The sequence below is a fragment of the Kalmanozyma brasiliensis genome (genome assembly GCF_000497045.1).
Source record: "Kalmanozyma brasiliensis GHG001 unplaced genomic scaffold PSEUBRA_SCAF13, whole genome shotgun sequence".
Classification (NCBI taxonomy): domain Eukaryota; kingdom Fungi; phylum Basidiomycota; class Ustilaginomycetes; order Ustilaginales; genus Kalmanozyma; species Kalmanozyma brasiliensis.
The window spans coordinates 287,935-304,787 of NW_015961952.1; the positions used below are offsets into that span (position 1 = coordinate 287,935).

The 16,853-nt window shown below is 57.5% G+C and overlaps 9 protein-coding genes across 9 annotated transcripts; 4 read left to right on the forward strand and 5 right to left on the reverse strand.

Moving 5' to 3' along the window:
* Positions 1–160: 160 nt before the first annotated feature.
* PSEUBRA_001348 (tRNA(Ile)-lysidine/2-thiocytidine synthase) lies at positions 161–1,369 on the forward strand (the record flags this gene model as incomplete). The annotated part of the gene is made up of 1 exon (XM_016434578.1): positions 161–1,369. One exon carries the CDS (start codon positions 161–163, stop codon positions 1,367–1,369), a length of 1,209 nt encoding a protein of 402 aa, XP_016294009.1.
* Positions 1,370–1,503: 134 nt separating this feature from the next.
* PSEUBRA_001349 (WD40 repeat) lies at positions 1,504–4,014 on the reverse strand (the record flags this gene model as incomplete). The annotated part of the gene is made up of 1 exon (XM_016434639.2): positions 1,504–4,014. The coding sequence occupies one exon, from the start codon at positions 4,012–4,014 to the stop codon at positions 1,504–1,506; it is 2,511 nt and encodes an 836-aa protein (XP_016294010.2).
* A 394-nt stretch (positions 4,015–4,408) lies between these two features.
* PSEUBRA_001350 (Oligosaccharyl transferase complex, subunit OST3/OST6) lies at positions 4,409–5,490 on the forward strand (the record flags this gene model as incomplete). Its single annotated transcript, XM_016434613.1, has 2 exons — positions 4,409–5,379; positions 5,460–5,490. The coding sequence occupies 2 exons, from the start codon at positions 4,409–4,411 to the stop codon at positions 5,488–5,490; spliced, it is 1,002 nt and encodes a 333-aa protein (XP_016294011.1).
* A 254-nt stretch (positions 5,491–5,744) lies between these two features.
* PSEUBRA_001351 (Permease) lies at positions 5,745–7,328 on the reverse strand (the record flags this gene model as incomplete). The annotated part of the gene is made up of 1 exon (XM_016434628.1): positions 5,745–7,328. The coding sequence occupies one exon, from the start codon at positions 7,326–7,328 to the stop codon at positions 5,745–5,747; it is 1,584 nt and encodes a 527-aa protein (XP_016294012.1).
* A 942-nt stretch (positions 7,329–8,270) lies between these two features.
* Positions 8,271–9,704, reverse strand: PSEUBRA_001352 (Dynamitin; the record flags this gene model as incomplete). The annotated part of the gene is made up of 1 exon (XM_016434641.1): positions 8,271–9,704. One exon carries the CDS (start codon positions 9,702–9,704, stop codon positions 8,271–8,273), a length of 1,434 nt encoding a protein of 477 aa, XP_016294013.1.
* Positions 9,705–9,985: 281 nt separating this feature from the next.
* On the reverse strand, positions 9,986–11,369 carry PSEUBRA_001353 (UMP-CMP kinase; the record flags this gene model as incomplete). Its single annotated transcript, XM_059464571.1, has 3 exons — positions 9,986–10,134; positions 10,230–10,900; positions 11,086–11,369. 3 exons carry the CDS (start codon positions 11,367–11,369, stop codon positions 9,986–9,988), a joined length of 1,104 nt encoding a protein of 367 aa, XP_059320859.1.
* A 542-nt stretch (positions 11,370–11,911) lies between these two features.
* On the forward strand, positions 11,912–12,446 carry PSEUBRA_001354 (Protein of unknown function DUF1754, eukaryotic; the record flags this gene model as incomplete). Its single annotated transcript, XM_059464572.1, has 2 exons — positions 11,912–12,000; positions 12,110–12,446. The coding sequence occupies 2 exons, from the start codon at positions 11,912–11,914 to the stop codon at positions 12,444–12,446; spliced, it is 426 nt and encodes a 141-aa protein (XP_059321144.1).
* A 348-nt stretch (positions 12,447–12,794) lies between these two features.
* Positions 12,795–14,917, forward strand: PSEUBRA_001355 (Protein of unknown function DUF4202; the record flags this gene model as incomplete). Its single annotated transcript, XM_016434616.2, has 2 exons — positions 12,795–13,534; positions 13,774–14,917. The coding sequence occupies 2 exons, from the start codon at positions 12,795–12,797 to the stop codon at positions 14,915–14,917; spliced, it is 1,884 nt and encodes a 627-aa protein (XP_016294015.2).
* Positions 14,918–15,151: 234 nt separating this feature from the next.
* On the reverse strand, positions 15,152–16,468 carry PSEUBRA_001356 (eRF1 domain 1/Pelota-like protein; the record flags this gene model as incomplete). Its single annotated transcript, XM_016434637.1, has 1 exon — positions 15,152–16,468. The coding sequence occupies one exon, from the start codon at positions 16,466–16,468 to the stop codon at positions 15,152–15,154; it is 1,317 nt and encodes a 438-aa protein (XP_016294016.1).
* Positions 16,469–16,853: the final 385 nt, after the last annotated feature.

Here is a 16,853-nt window from a genome sequence, read left to right on the forward strand (position 1 = left end):
TCGGCGACGTGCTTCGCCTCAGCGAAGCGGCGAAATTTTAGAGCTTCGGAAGACCCTGTCTTGGCTATCCTTCGATCCGCCACACGACTCGCACTCAGCACAACGACCACACCTTCTTATACGAGAACAAGCTCTCTTTTCGGACACAGACATCATCACGATGGCGCCGAAGCTCTGCGTCATCTGCAACGCCGAGCGAGCAGTGCTCCGTCGGCCCAAGACAGCACAGCAGATCTGCAGAGAATGCTTCTTCTATGTCTTCGAGACTGAAGTCCACCACACGATCGTCTCGAACAACCTCTTCAAGCGTGGCGATCGAGTTGCGATCGGCGCATCAGGCGGCAAAGATTCGACCGTCCTCGCCCATTGCATGAAGGTCCTCAACGAACGTTACGACTACGGGCTCGACCTGTTTCTTCTCAGCATCGACGAAGGCATCACGGGCTATCGAGACGACTCGCTCGAGACGGTGAAGCGCAACCAGCAGCAGTACCAGCTTCCACTCAAGGTGCTTGGCTACGGCGAGCTGTATGGCTGGACGATGGATGACATCGTCAAGAGCGTTGGGCGGAAGAACAACTGCACCTTCTGCGGCGTGTTCCGACGCCAGGCGCTTGACCGTGGCGCAGCAACGTTGGGCGTCGACCACATTGTTACGGGCCACAACGCAGACGACGTCGCCGAGACGGTCCTCATGAACGTCCTTCGCGGCGACATTGCCCGTCTCGAGCGCTGCACCGAGATCGTCACCAAGGGCCCGGACGGGTCGGAGGATCCGGAACACGAAGGCTGCGGTTCCAGCAGCAACACCGGTGTCGGCGGCAGCGGCATCCGACGCAGCAAGCCCTTCATGTATGCATACGAGAAGGAGATCGTCATGTACGCCTACTTTAAGAAGCTGGACTACTTTTCGACCGAGTGCATCTACTCGCCCAACGCATACCGCGGCTACGCACGAACCTTCCTCAAGGACTTGGAGTCGATTCGACCCTCATCGATCGTCGACATCATCCAGTCCGGTCAGAACCTCAAGATCTCGAATGTGGTCAAGCAGAGCAGGAAGACCGAGCTGCAGGACTGCCAGAGGTGCGGATATATCTCGTCGAACAAGGTGTGCAAGGCGTGTATCCTGCTGGAGGGGCTGGAGAAGGGGACGCCGCAGTTGGGCATCGGGAGCGAGAAGTCGAAGAAGGTCAAGGACATCAGAATAGAAAATGCCAAGGAGGCCACAGCAGTGGCTGCAGAGGGCGCAGAGGAGAAGAAGAGCGAGAGGAGGATACCAAGGTGGACAGGCATAGCGAAGGATGCACCGCCAGGAAGCTCGTTACCCTTCGTACCGCCGCAGCAGAAAGTGGATCTCAGCTTCTGATCTCCACCGCCGGCGTAGACAGCTCATGTGTTTATACCCACTTCAGCATTGCACAACCTCCAGCATCGCACAAGATCACCGTCACACAAAATTGACATCTGTGAGAAGTGAGCACTTTCGCATTGTCCTGAGGCTCACTCGTCGCCCGCTCTCCTCGCTAGATCCGCATTGGCCTCCAAATCCCTTCCCTCGTCCCAAATCCACGTCTTGACCGTGCCGTCGTCGCCACAGCTGGCCAGCAGACTCTGTGCCTTGTTCCAAACCGCTCCGTACGCGACATTGTTGTTCGTCGACAGGCTCGAGGTCAGATCGCCAACCGCACCCGCATTGGCGTACGCCGACATCCCGCCCGCGCCCCGCGTAGTCGGATGCAGCGTATCCCGTCCATGTCCCTCCAAAGTCTGCAGCACCTCGCTCGACTCTTGGTCCCACATGTAGATCAGTCCGTCCTCGGATCCGCCCACCAGCAGGGAGGTGTGTGCGAAACTCGAGCGGATAAAGTTCTTACTCGTGTTCTGATGTCCTTTGAACCGCTTTAACGGCCTGAGCATCCTGAGATCCCAAAGACGGTTCGAGTTGTCCTTGCTGGAGCTCAACAGTAGGGTGCCCGTCTCGTTGATCTCCACGCTGGTCACCTCGCCCAGATGACCTGTAATGGTTCGGATGCAGAGACCAGAAACAACGTCCCAGAACCGAATGGTGGTGTCTTTGGACGCAGTGACGATGAGGTTGCCGAGCGGATTGAAGATCGCACTCGACACACCTAGCTGGTGGCCCGTGAAAGTTTTCACGATCGAACCCGTTTCCACGTCGTACATGCGCACCAACTTATCGTAGCCGGCAGAGACGAGGTGTTTTTCGTCCGGATGGAAACGACAGCTGTACACGTCGCCTACACCCGCTCGCAGCGTCGTGCGACATTGCGCACTGTCCACCTCCCACACTTTGACGGTCGAATCGCCGGACGCCGAGGCGACGTGACCTCCCGTTTGCGTCGAGTCGACATCCCAGACACGACTTCGGTGACCCTGAAGGATCTGCTCGCATCGCCCACTGTTGGTGCTCCACAGCCGAACGGTGTTATCGCTGCTACCGCTGACGAGCTTTCGTCCTTCCTCGCCGACGAAGCGGACGGACTTGACGTTCTTCCGATGCCCGCGCATCGTATGCGCGACGGCATTGGGCACGATGAACCCCGTATAGTCGTGCAGCAACCCCGAGATGACGGGTGCCTTCTTGGGGTGGTACCGCGCGAACTCGACCTGATACGCCACCGCCTGGTGGAGCATCGTCAGCAACCGATGCGGTGGAACGTAGGTATAGCCGTTCGAGGCGGCATTTTTCGAGCCGTTGCCGAGCGTCACGCTGTCGGAGAGCTCGTCCGTCATCTCGGATCCGTCCCGCGCTTCGCTTCTGCTCTTCGACGCAGACCCAGGCAAGCCCGCTTCTTTCTCCATCCAATCTTGCTCGAGCATCGCCGCGAACTCCATGACCAACTTCTCCCGGCCGGGCTGGATCCCCTCCCAGGTGGCAAATGACGGCGCGTCCGTCACCGCTTTTGCCGACAGCAGGTAGCACAGATCGCGATACTCCGATGGATGCGGTTGATAATGCTCCAGGGGTTTCAACCGCTTATTGAGGAACGTAAACCCTTTTTGAAACTCCCTATGTTCGACATGTTCGAGGAACTGCTGCTTGTACACCGCGTAGAGGAATGCTTTGTGGTTCTTGACCAATGGCTTTTGCAAGAGCTTATCCACCTCTGGCCAGTCGCCTTCGAGTATGTGCCCGCGGAGCTTGCGTGCGTCCAGCCCAGCTTCTTCGCGTTCGCGCCGCTTGATGCCTGCTTCTTCCATGAGCAGCTGCCGTGTTGCACCGAACCCTTCGTCGGCTAGCCACTGGTCGATCATCCGGATAATGTCGTTGCGCACATGCGGGTCGTCCGGTCGCAATATCGCCGTTCGGGACGAAGCATAAGTGGCTTGGTTCGGATTGGAATCTCGGGCAGTGTGCGCGGCAGTGTTGGCCGTGAGCTGCCCGACGGTCTGACCGAGGATAGACGAGTTCTGGTAGTACGGATGGTAAGTGTGCGGTGGTGGACGAAGACCGTGGAGCTGGAGATCGGCGACCGTGTGGTCTTTTGCGTCGGCGAGAAGGACCTGTTTGCGTCGCTTCCAGGTTTCTTTAGTCCCGCCAGAGGGAGTTATACCGTTGCTGGTGCTGGCGCCGGCTTCGTCTGATGAGATACCGAGGCCGCTGATGCCGTTCAGCTCGGTGTGCACGCTCGTCGGGCGATCCAGGTTGGAGGGGGAGGTCGCTCCGACGGTGTACGTGCGATGCATGGCGTTGGAGAGCGTCGGTGAGGTCGGCGCTGTGTAGGATCCGCTGGGTATCGCATAGCTTTGATTCATCGTCGCCGCGTGAGCAGCCGAAGGGGTTCGGCTATCGGCAGCAGAGGACGTGCCGGCGTCAGGAAGTCGAAAGGTGGATGCACGGGGTGTCAGAGGCGCAGGAGACGGTTGAGCGAATGAGGCAGAGTCGGACTGGGTGTGCGAGGAGCCGTGGTCGCCGGTCGACGTGACGGTGATCTGGGTGGGCGGTGGTGGTCGGTGCCCGTAGCTACTGTTCTCATTGCGCTCCTGCATGGTCTACGCTGCTTGTCGTGGTGCTTGCAGCGAGCAAGCCGCCCAGGTGAGGGATTTGTTGGTGGATGGTGATCGTCCCTTCGAATCGATATCCTCCACACCGGGCTCTGTCAGATGTTTGTGGCTTGCTTGCCAGGACCCTTTCTCCTCTGCACCCGCGCTGCCAGCCACAAGAACACAATTTGTCCAACACTTAAAATCCAAAAATGTCGACTGGAAAAGGCGACCCGAAAAATGTCACTTTGTGCCGTGCTGTTCCGCGCGAGAAGAAGAACAACGCACCGCACGGACGCCATGTCCGCTCCGACGTGGAACCATCAACGCTGCCGAAGAAGTTCATACCATACACTCTCATCACCACCATCTCGACTCAGCATCGCATCACTTCGTCAAGATGAGGACGACACTTGCCTCGATGGCCAGGATAGCCCTCTTCGCGCTCCTCTCTCTCCTCGCTCTTTCCTACCTTCCGTCGACATTCGCCCAGCGCAACGCGTCCAAAGACCAAGCGTCGCTCTTCAAGCGCATCCAATCCTCCTCTGCGGGCTACATCGACATTGACGCTTCGGAGTTCTCCACCATCACCTCGTACCCGCGCGATTACGCCGTCACCGCGCTGCTCACCACCACCGATGGCCGCATCAAGTGTCCGCCCTGCACGGCCTTCCAGCCCGAATTCGACAAGCTCACTGCCCAGTGGAATCGCAATCGCGCTGTCAAGGGCAAGAACATCTTTGTGAAAGTGGAGTACAGTCGGGGGCAGTCGGTGTTCGCGCAGTTTCAGCTGCAGCATGCGCCGGTGCTCTACACCTTCCCTGCCGGTGCGACGGGTAAAGACATGCACTCGTTCGATTTCACCGATCGAGGCTTTGGCGCCGCCGAAGTGGCGTCCCACCTCAACAGTATTCTTGGCACACGATTCAGCTATAAGCAGCCGATCAACAGAAAGCTCGTCGTCGGCAGCATCACGGGCGTCATCACGCTCGTCGGCGCCATCTTCTTCATCGGCCCCCACATCAGCGCCCTGTTCACCAGCAGCAAACCCATCTGGATGCTCCTCTCCATCGGAAGCATGATCATCTTCACCAGCGGTCACATGTGGAATTCGATTAGAGGCGCACCCTACATCGCCATGGGCCAAGGCGGTAAGCCAGAATACTTCGCAGGAGGCTTCCAGAACCAGTACGGTGTGGAAACGCAGATCGTCGCGGCGATCTACTCGTTGTTGGCCTTCAGCTTTATTGCCTTGACCGTGCTCGTGCCGGCACAGCGGGACCCGACGAGGCAGAGAGCGGGAGTGTATGTGTGGAGCGCCATCTTCTTGGCCACGTTCAGTCTGCTGTTCTACGTGTTCAGGACCAAAAAGTAAGTTCGGTCGCATGGCGAGAGACGAAGAAACGACGAGAAACTGCATGTACTGACGAAAGACCTTTTGATTTGCACAGCCCGAGCTATCCCTTCCGCCTCTTCTTCTGAGCGAGAGACGGCGCAGATCCGATACAACGGCACCTCTCGCAACCAAGAACAATGTCATGCGGATCCTTTCTATTGTTGAATGTGCCTGACTTGGTTTGAAGTGTCGGGTGACTCTGAGCTTACAGTATGCTCTACCAAGATTTCGAGCACAGCATGAGGCGACCGCTCAGCGGAACACAACCGTCCCTCAGCGAGCCACACACATGAAGACATGGACGGTGACAACTCTTGACATTGAGGAACTCTGCGTTCTTCTATCGCCCGAACACCTTCTTCTCTAGCATCCTGAGCGGCACGTACACCACCACGCTGGCCACGAGACCGGTTTCGAAACCCAGATCGCCACTCCTCGCTGCGATGGGTCCTGTGAACCAGACCTGGCTGATGCTGGGCACTACCACCGCCAAACTAATCGCACACGCCCCTAGTGCCGCAATCCCCGGTGGCAGCCTTCCCCACTGATTCCAATCCTTCGCATTGTAGCTATCGAAATCTCGCCTACGCACGATGACATGATCAGCGAACACCACGCCGACATACAAACTCGCCCAGTACCCCAGCACACTAGTAAAATCCGTCAGCGTCTCGTAGAACTTATCGTGTCCGACGATCGCCAGCGGCAAGAAAATCGCCGTAGCAAACAGGGGCCAAACGAACCGCGGGATGGGTCCGAGGAAGGGTAGCATGGTTTGAAAGTTCAATCCGATGCTGTAGATGGTTGCTGAGATGTTGCCACAAACGGACAGGGCGAGGAGGACGACGAGGAATCGACCAAAGTTGCCGAGTTTTCCGGCGAGGATGAGCTGGAAGAATTGACCCGAAGAGACGGAGAGCGCTTCGGACCACGCTGGGTTGTCGTACGAGGAACAGGCGAAGGCTGCACCGATCATGATGAACGGTACGCACGAGAGGAAAAATCCAGCATACACGCTCCAGAACAACTTGTGCGAGCTGGTGGAGGGACGAAGGTAGTGCGATACGTCGGACACGAGAGCCGAGTAAGAGATGATAAAGCCGGCGATGATGGCTGCGAAACCCAGAATGGATGCTGCGGTGGCGGTAGGTTGATTGGGTGCGACGTGAAGTGCCGTCGGTCCCGTACCGGCCACACCGATGAGGATGAGAAAGCAGATGAGCGTGGGCAACCAGAAAAACCGCTCGAAGTAGTGCAGCACCCGAATCCCGCTGAACGACACCACCAACGCAATCGCCGCTGCCACCACGATCCCTACATCCGGCGTCAACGTCGACGATCCATCCCCCCTCGATGACACCGCCGACAACGTCTGACCCCCCACAATCGAATTGAGAATGCAATACCCCAACATACTCGCTGCGTTCAAAACGCAGATCAGACTCGCCCCAAAATACCCGAACGAATAGCGACAGTGGATCATCTGCCTCATCCCCAATTTGGGACCGAACGTCGTAAAGTAGGCTGGGAAGAGACAGCAAAACCCGCCGACGAAGAGCGTCGTCAATAGAGCAGATTTCATATCCATCTCGAGGAGCGAGACGAGGGTGCCGGCGGAGAAGGAGAGGACGTTGACGTTGCATGAGAACCAGATGAGACCGACACTCCACCAGTCTGTGCCGGTCTGTTCGGACCGGGAGAGGGGGCGGATGGAGACGGACTCAACGTGAAAGCGCGCCAGCTTTTGAGCGAGGGTGTCGAAGCGACGGGTCAGGGGGTTGGACTGGATGGTACGCTTGTAGTCGCTGACGATCGAGTCGGTCGAGTCGGCGTCATCTTTGAAGTCGGTGTGGTGCGGGAGGATGGTGGGCGCCGAGGGGTCCTGCTGCTCGAGGTCGAGCTTGGGCGTGGTTGAGGAAGCCATGATGGAGGTGTGTGGCTTTCAGATGCTTGTCACGGAGCAAGTCTTGTGCCACGAGGGACGGGTGGCGTAACGACACGAGTCTACGTCGACCAGTGGTGGCGAACGGTGGCAAAGTTGCGACGGATCCAGCAACGACGTTTGCGACCAGGGAGCAACGTCCGAAAGGCTACAATCTGTCCAGAGGCGAGCCTGAAGAAGAGATGAGAGGAGGAGGGGACGATGGTGGAAGGATATCAAGAGCAGAGGTTGACGCTTTCACTCAACCTCCAAATCATGGGCTTCTTCCGATAATGCTCAATCTTTGAGCCAGGGTCCACTGCACCCAAAGCAGCTCTGACTCGAGGCCGTTTAAACCACCGAGATCGTCCGCCAACCGCTTCCTGTCCCTCCTTGCATCAGTGGCCGGTCCAATCACCCGAGCCGCATGCCCATTCGTTCCTGCCTTCTCCATCGATCGATCCGCCATTCGCCGCCACGTTTTGCTCCTCCTTTCTCGAGTCAGAAGATCTCAGACCAATTTGAAAATCCTCCCTTTGCCAAAATAAAATCATGCAGAAGAAATTTGAGCTTCGCGTGGCAGAGCGGCGAAGCGCGGCTCACCAGTTCAACAGGCGCCGATGTTTTCCGCTTCCGCCGGCCACAGCATTCCTTTGCCGATTGAGATGGGCACGGACTCTCTCGACATTGGCCTTTGATCCTCAACGAGCGGTTGGTCGCACGTGGACACAGTCTAGGACGTCGTAGTTGATAGATTGGCGAGGGCAAGATCAATTCGATGACCACGACAAGAGCCCCGGTCTCCGGCATCGCGGCACGCTGGTGGGTTCGGTCCGAGATTGTGATCCCGAGAGACGGCCCCTAACATCCACGTTCCACATCGCTTCCAGATTCCGTTTCGGCAAGGCACTGACCACCTTCCATACCTTCAATCGTCTAACAACGCTATCTCCCTTGCACCTTCTCCAATCTCTCACTCAACGCCTCCATCCTCGTCTGCAGACTCTCCAGGTTCGCCTCCACCTTTCCTCTGTTCTCCTCCATGTTCGCCTCGATCTTGCGCAACAGCTCCTCCATCTCTTGCTCCTGCTGCTCCCTCTCCGTTTTTCCGTCCTCGAGCTCTTCCAGTGCGGTTCCGAAATGCGCTGCGGACGAGTGGAGGTCCGACAGCGTCTGCAGGCGGGCTAGTACGGAGGGAAGCACAGGAAGAAGCGGCTCCAGTCGAGTCGAGACATCAAAGAGGTGCTGCAGCTTGGTGTGCTCTGCGGGCGTGAGGGTAGATGTGGATGCAGAAGAGTCGGTGGTGGTGGATGCAGCGTCGGTGGTGTTGAGCTTGCGACGAGTGTCATGAACTCGATCCATCTCGGTGACGAGCACTTTGACACGTCGACTGATGGCGTCCAGATGGCGCGGCTGCGAGAGCAACGAGAGCTGGTGCTCGAGGCGCGAGAGCGTGGGTAGCACGGGTCGAGTGGCGGGCGCCGACTCGTCCAAGAGCGCCTGTTCCAGTCCTAGAGTCGATTCAAGTTCGGACAGGCGTGCTTCCAGTTGAGCCATGTCGGCCGTTCGCGATTCTGGTGCTGTTGCAGCTGGCGCAGCGTCGGTCTTTGAAGCAGCATCAGATGCAGAGCTAGCTGACGGCTGCTTCACTTGCTGCAACAGGTTCCGCAAAGCCTCCTTGTCGACGGTGCCTTCTGCGCTGGTCGAAGGTGCAGATACGGAAGGCGCAGGCAACTTGGCCAGCTGATCCTGTAGCAACTTGAGCTGAGAAAGCAATTCCGCACTGTCCACCTGCTCTGTCATTGCCGGGCCATTGTATGCTCCCTCACTGTTCGTACGCGCTGCGCCTGCACTGAGATCCTCCTCCAACTGACTCGCCTCGAACTTGAGCCTTCGCAAACGATCCACCACTGACTCCGGGCCTCGCTCAGCAGCTCCGTCAATGACATACGTCGACGTATCCAGCCCTGCGTCCCTCACCCTTCGGTTCGTCCTCTTCTTGTGCAATCTCCCTGAAAAATCGCTCCCGTCCGCATTTAGATCCGTAGCACCGCTGAACTTTGCAGCGGCATCGTTCCGCTTTAGTGACGAGCCATCGATATCCTCGGAGGTGCCCTTACCGTCGCCGGCATGCTTGCGATTCGCACTGCGATCCGAATCGTCGCTCGAGTCGTCCGTGTCCGTATCGTGCGCACCATCTTCGCCTCTCTTCTTGCGGGAGCGTTGACGACCGGAGCGGGAGGCGTCGCGGGCGGGTGCTTCGTATTCGTACACGTCCGGCGCAGAGGTGTCGACGTCGGGGAGGCTGGCATACTTGGTGTAGCCGGACGAAGATGTGCCTGCCAAAGGGCCGCTCGAGGGCCCGGCTTGCTGCGACATGATGCTTCAGCGATGCGAGGGTGAGATGATGGTGTGGTGGACGATAGACAAGTTGTGAAAGTGGAAAGCGTGACGAGACCAACACTTGGCACCGCGTGTCTGATTTGGGCTCAGAATTCCGAAAAACGCGCCGCCTTCAACGCACGCACGTCCCACACACTCAAAACCAGCAGTGAGCCACGATCCCTGCGCAACAAAGCCAGCCTCGCCTTCGACACAACGGGCTCAATCTGGTCTAAGTCGTTCTTTCATTGCAACATGGTCTGGCGTTTACGAAGCGTCTATTGCCCGTACTTGGCAAAGGTGCGGTCCATTGCCTCCTTGATCTCGGCGTACACCTGGTCCGCGGGCTTGATCGAGTCCACCTCGACCACGCGGTCCTGCTTTCGGTAGTGGTCCACCACGGGCATCGACGTCTCCACGAAAGTCTCTGTTCGGCATCGGACGAAACAAAGATGAATGCGGAAAGATGGTCAGCAACTGGCACACGTCTCATAACGTCGCTGCATGGGGTCCGGCACTTACGGAAACGCTTCTTGATCGACTCCATGTTGTCATCGGCACGACCACTCGTCTTGCCACGCTCGAGCAGCCTCTCGAGCATCACCTCCTCGCTGCACTGCAGGAAGAGCACAAACTTGGACAGGCAGACCGACTCGTCAAATTTGATCGCCTGGTCCATCTTGCGCGGGAAGCCGTCGACGAGGAAGCGACCCTTGCCGTCGGTCCACTTGTCCTTGTGCTGTTCGGGGATCGTGTGGCCAGCCTCGGTGGCGCCTTGTCGGGAGAGAGCCTCGCCGATGGCATTCGAGAGCAGAGCGACCGTGACTTCCATGGGCACGATCTTGCCTTCCTTGATGTAGTCGGCGATCATGGCGCCGTACTGGGATCCTTCGCGTTTCTGCTCAGCACGGAGCAGATCGCCAGCGCTGAGATGGACAAAGCCATAGTCTTCGACCAGACGAGCGCATTGAGTGCCCTTGCCCGCACCAGGGCCACCGAGCACAAAGACCACGGTCACCTTGGACGAGTCGAATCGAGGCGTGTCCTTCTCGGCCGTGCCAGCACCAGCGGCGGGGGCACTGGCCGTCGGCTCAGCAGCATCAATGGCAGGCGCAGCGCCTACGGCGGATCCCGCATCCGATGGCGACGTCTTGCCGTCCTTCTTGTGTTTGAACTTGTCGAACAGACCCATTCTGCCGAGCAGCGTGTTGTTCCAGTTAATCTTGGGCGAGGTGTGTCGGTGCTCGACGGGTCTCTCTTCCACTTCTCAAGGCGAGAAGCGCGGGAGAGAAGAAAAGGTGGGAGCTGAGAAGCAGAGGTGGTGGTGGGAGAGGAGACGCAGTCGAAGCTGGAAAGGGTGATGCTTATGTAGAATCACTGGGGTTCTTGCGAGCGTGGCGGGATGAGCGGGTTGGGATGCGGGATGCGTTTCTCTCGAAGGTGCTTCTCGGGGTCGTCGTGCCGTGTGCGCGAGATGTATGCGAATGCACCGAATGCAGCAATGGCAATCACAGCGAAGCCGACGGGGCTAGGATGATCCTTCTGCGGCTTGGAGGCGTAGGTCCGAGCGACGAGGCGGTGTTGGATGCCGGAGGAGAAGACGGGAAGGCGGTCAAAGCGTGCAAGACGGATGGACTTTGCCGAACGTGTGGCTAGTAGCATTCGCGCGGCGATGCTCAAGGAGGTCAGGTTGAAGAGCGTGGTGATGATGGGAAGGGAAGATGAATGCGCAGGTGTCAGGGATGACTTGCAGATTCGATGATCTGTGCTACTTCCCGTGGGTAATTTTGAGCGAGCTGCTTCCGCATTGAATTTGATTTTTGCCTCGGTCCTTCATATCTCTGACGTCGCCAGTCGAGCTTTGACACCGCCCTCAGAAGTGTGGATCGTCGACGCTGTCACATCCCCCATTTGGCATTTGTTTATAGTTGAGATCACTATAGTCCTGACGAGAGGTAGACAACGCCATCCTTTAGGGCTGATGAATAGCGCTTCATGCTGGCAAGGGGAAGCAGTGACGTTTGTAAAATCTCGTACGAGAAACGAATCGGACCCTTGATGTGGAGCTTCAACCTCTTTGAAAAGGTGCATGTCATGCGATAGATCCTGGTGATGATCTTAGTAACGCGCCACCATCCAGCCCCTACTTTGCTTACGCCTTCGCTCGGCGCCGAAGAGCTTCAGCAGAGTCAGGCTGGACAGCCATGTCGTCGTCATCCTCGTCGGCGTACGCTTTCAAGCCGGGAGGATCGCTCAAGCTCAAGGGCGATGATGGCAAGAGGGACAAGAAGAAGTAAGTCAACAACCAACTCGGGCTGCTCTACACGTCCGTGTCTGACCATGAGGTCTGTATGCTGACCACTACTGCTTTCCGTTCCTTTTGGCTGCATCGCGCTTCGCAGAAAGAAGAAGGTCAAATCCTCGCTCTCCAGCGACTCAAAGCACGCTTCCGCATCTACGTCCAGGTCCCACTCGTCCTCAAAACGGAGCGCAGCCGACGAGGCTGTCGACGATGATCGATTGAACGATGAAGCAGACGAGGGCGCCCCCTTCGTCACCGCAAGCGGGAGACAGATGACCGAAGCGGAGCGCAAGTTCGAAGAGACCCGCAGAGAACGCATGCACCAGCGCATCGCTAAGGAAGCCCGCACTTCACACAAGGAGAAAGTGGACGCCTTCAACAAGTACCTCGGCTCTCTGTCGGAGCATCATGACATTCCCAAGGTGGGACCGGGCTAGTGACGCTGTCGACTCACACTCAATCAAAAGAAAACGCCAACGTCTGCGGCAAACACCGCCGATCGGTTCTGTGCTTTTGCTGCTGACTTTTCTTCTGTGCAGCGCGCTGGTGATCCCCCATGAGCTGAGCATGTGAGCCGTCCAGCAGACCGAGCCGAGAATGGAAGCGACGATCGCAGCGATACGAGCGACCATCCCCGGATCGTTGTCAGACGACGGGTCAGGGTCCAAATCTGAGCCATCTTGAGCTGCCAAGCAAATCTCTTGCATTTCCAATTTTGCCCTTCCGACCCGTTTTTGACGTTTGCTTATCATTGTCCTACCATCACCATCCCTCTCAACTCGAACATGTCCACATCGGCGTTCCAGACGGCGCGAAACGCCATTGACGAGGCGCACAAGAAGGATCCGGCGTACGCGGCCTCCTCCGCGTCTCCTACTGCGGAACGCGATCCAGCGACCAAAGTCGACGAGCTGGTGTACGCCGATCGAGTCGAGTACTGGGCGTCGCACCTGATCGGTCTGCGTCTCGAGACTCCCGAGTATCAGTCGTTCGCCAGAACGGTGTCCCCATCGTCGACCTCGGACGCGGAGGCGGTCACGCAGACGGGCGAGCTTCTCCGCCTCGCAGCGCGGTGTCAGCACCTGGAGCGCTTCCTCACCCCTCGCTCCTCCTACCCAGATGGCAAAGCAGGCTACCTCAAATGGCGTCGTGACCTGTACAAGATCCAAGCGGACCGGGCCAAGGAGCTCCTCCTGCAATCTGGCGTCGACGAGACAAGCGCGGACTGGGTCCACAAATGGGTGAGCAAGACCGAGCTCAACCCTGGCAAGCCCACCGGCGACATGGGCACCCAACTCCTCGAAGACGCCGCCGTACTGTTTTTCTTGCAGGACGAACTGGAGCTCTTCGCAAGCCAACATCAGGAGTACAAGGAGGAAAAGTTTGTCGATATCATCAAGAAGACGTGGCGCAAGTTGAGCGAGATGGGCAAGCAAGAGGCGTTGAAGTTGAGCATGCCCAATGGGTTAGAGCCGATTGTTATGAAGGGCATCAATGCGCTGGAGAAGCCGGAGCAGAAGGAAGGGTAAGATCGATCGAAGTGTGTGATACCCGATACCATTGGAGAACCGTCGCATCTTGTATCGCTCTTGGATAGAATTCTCACTCCAACGTGCATACAATGATCTCGATTCTACCTTGACCCATCCAAGCAGGGACGCATTGTCTGTGCGATGGTGTGTGTTACGCTTTGACCTCCCTCTTGAGCAGGACGATGTACTGACAAGCCCCTTGCCGCCGTCGCTGCCTTCTTTCCCATCACAGATGTTCACCATCGCAAAACCATCTCCCACCACCGGCACACGACTCCTCGCGAAAGAAACAATCCTCTTCCTCGGCACCCGTCACTCGGCCCCTCCGTCCCAAAACAGCCGCGGAAGCACAAGCGCTCCTCGACACCGCCGACCCTTCCTCTGACATCTTTGGCGCGCGTTTGCTCACATCCGACTCCGACCCGTGGTCGCACAACGCATGGGACCACGTCACGCCTCCTCCATCCCACTACACCCACGTCGCGGACACCCTCGCGCGGCAAGCGGAAACCAAACTCACCCTGGAAGAAGCGGAGCCATTTCACGCTGCCCCCGCCGGATACTGGGACACGTTCTATTCCTCCCACGAGAACCGGTTCTTCAAAGATCGCAAGTGGTTGCACCTCGAATTTCCGGAACTTGTCGATGCGACGAGAGAGGATGCTGGGAAGAAGGTGGTGTTGGAAGTGGGATGTGGGGCGGGCAACACGGTGTTTCCGCTTCTCGAGAGGAACAGCAATCCGGAGCTGACCATCTATGCCTGCGACTATTCGGCCGAGGCGGTGAGTGTGGTTCGGGCCAATCCGCTGTCCAATCCTCCCATCGGACACTGTTCTGCGTGTGTATGGGACCTCAGCAGCCCAACTGCCCTGCCGGAGGGACTCGAGGAGGGGAGCGTAAATATGATCGTCCTGATCTTCGTCTTCTCCGCCCTCCACCCGCGCGAGTGGGCTCAAGCAGTGACGAACATCCGACGCCTCCTCAAACCCGGCGGACTGGTGCTCTTCCGCGACTATGGCCGGTACGATCTGCCCCAACTGCGCTTTAGGAAACGCAGGATGCTGCAAGACAACTTCTATCTAAGGGGAGATGGAACAAGGGTATTCTTTTTTATTCCTGAGGACCTGGTTGCGATCTTCAATGCTCAGCCGCAGAGCACCACCACGACGACCGTCCAGGATGGCCACGGGGAGGGGGAAGAGGTCAAGGAGGTGCAGGAAGAGGTAGAGATCAAGGAAGAGGACGGGAAGAGGTTCGACTTTGCAACAACACAGATGGCGATTGATCGAAGGATGATCGTCAATAGAAAGGAGAGGAAGCAGATGTACAGGGTTTGGCTGCAGGCCAAGTTCCAGCTCCTAGACCGGGCTGCATAGAGGGGGATGCTCACCGATGCTCTAGACGATTGCTGAAGAAGAGAAGACGCAAGACTCCAATCTCGAAGTCAGCGGCACATTGCACACATCCCTCGTTTGCTCTTGAATGATGTAGAATGAGATTGCCAGTGGCGAGAGATCGAACAGGTTCGTGACGTGGGAATGCAAAGTGACGCGATTGGAACGGGTGTGATAACAGAATCCATCAGTCTATGCGCCGTGGTGTCGACCGGCTTAATCGTCCGAGTCGTCGCTCATGAACTCGTCCTCGTCATCAAAGACGGCCATCTCCTCGAACGCGACCTTGTATCGCAGAATGCCACCGATACCACCGAAACCCTTGCAGAACTGCATGCCCTCTTGTGATCGGTCCGTGACAAACTCGAGGTTGGTACCGAAAGTGCGGTAGTTCTCTGCGAGCCATTCCAAGAGCGGCATGGGTTCCTCCACCTGCTCCATAGCCTCGCCCGTCGCTCTGTCCATGAACCGGCTTCGGTCCTTCTCCTGCTCCTTGGTGAGCATGAGGATGTTCTGGCTTCCCTCGCTGTCCTTGAGCACGTAGCGCGTCACATCGAGGTTTTCCCACACAATCAACGTCTCGACCGCACCCAGATCCAACGCCTTGAATGTATCGTCCAGACCAAAGCAGTACTTGCCCGTCTCCATCGAGATCTCGTCAAAGTACTTCTGGATCAACTTCTTCTCCTGAACAAACTTGACATTCGACAGCGTTTCGGCGGCCAACTCGATCGCCTGGTTGAACCCGTTCTCTCCACCGTACGACACATCGACGATCTTGACGATCTTGGGCGCCAGTCGGTAGTCGAACATGTCGGACTGACTCAGCTCGGTCTTGAAGTCGGCCGAACCGGCCAACACCAGACCCGCAACGTTGCACTTGTTATCCGTGATAAAGTGTTGCGTCGAAAGCTCGGCGATCTTACGGACGTAGTTGTGACGGGCTTCCTCACGAAGACGCGCGAAACGCAGCGCCGACTGTCCACCACGACCGTGCTTCTTGGGCAGATCGACCGAGAGCTTCTGCAACACGGTACGTGTGTTTCCGGAAAGAGTACCGAACAGTGATCCGTTACCGTCCATGACGATGAAGCCAAACTTGGCATCCGCCTCCAAGAGCTCGCTGAGCGCCTCGGTGTGGAACTTGTTGTCGCAGAGGTAGAGCGACGTGTTGATGGGCTTGAAGGGTTCGAAGGAAAAGTTGACCTTCTTTTCTTTACCTTCGTCTGTGAGGATCGTTCCGCAGTACACGACGAGACCGTTATCAGGCACGCGGTTGTACAGCTTGAGTCGCTGCTGTGTGGATGTGATGGCGGCCAGGACGGAAAGACGGTTGACTCGCGACTTGATGTTGGAAGCAGTGCCGTACTCTTGGGTCAACATGTTGGATGCTTGTGAAATCTGCGACCTCGGCGGAAGGATGAGCGAGATCATCGAGGTACCAGCACCGCGTGCAGCGTCGAGCTGCTTGACGAGCTTCTTGACCTTCCAGACCTGGATGTTGGCCTCGGCGGCATCTGCTGCGGTGGCCATTTTGTATGTGTAGGGGTGAGTGGAGGGTGGTGGTGGTGGTGTGGCACTATCGAAGGCCCAGGCGAATCGAGGATACGGTCCGGTGCTGAGCGCTGCGCCTGTTTTCGCACGCTGATGATACGAATGCAGAAGGTGATGCCTCAAGTGCTCGAGCTAACTGGTGGCGCTGAAGCGATGCAAAGGTAGGTGAAGAAGTCGCCACGATCTGTATCTTTTTGGATGAGAGCCAGCTGCGTTTCGAGATTTTGAGAAGAAAAAGGTCTCTCGCTCCAAGATGGATTCGCGCAGCAGCCAAGAAGGCAAGCGTCACACGCCAGCTGCAGGTCAAAGAAGCGCCTCGAGGTGGCCAGGCTGAGCGAGAGCGATATTTTGGCTAGGACGAAAA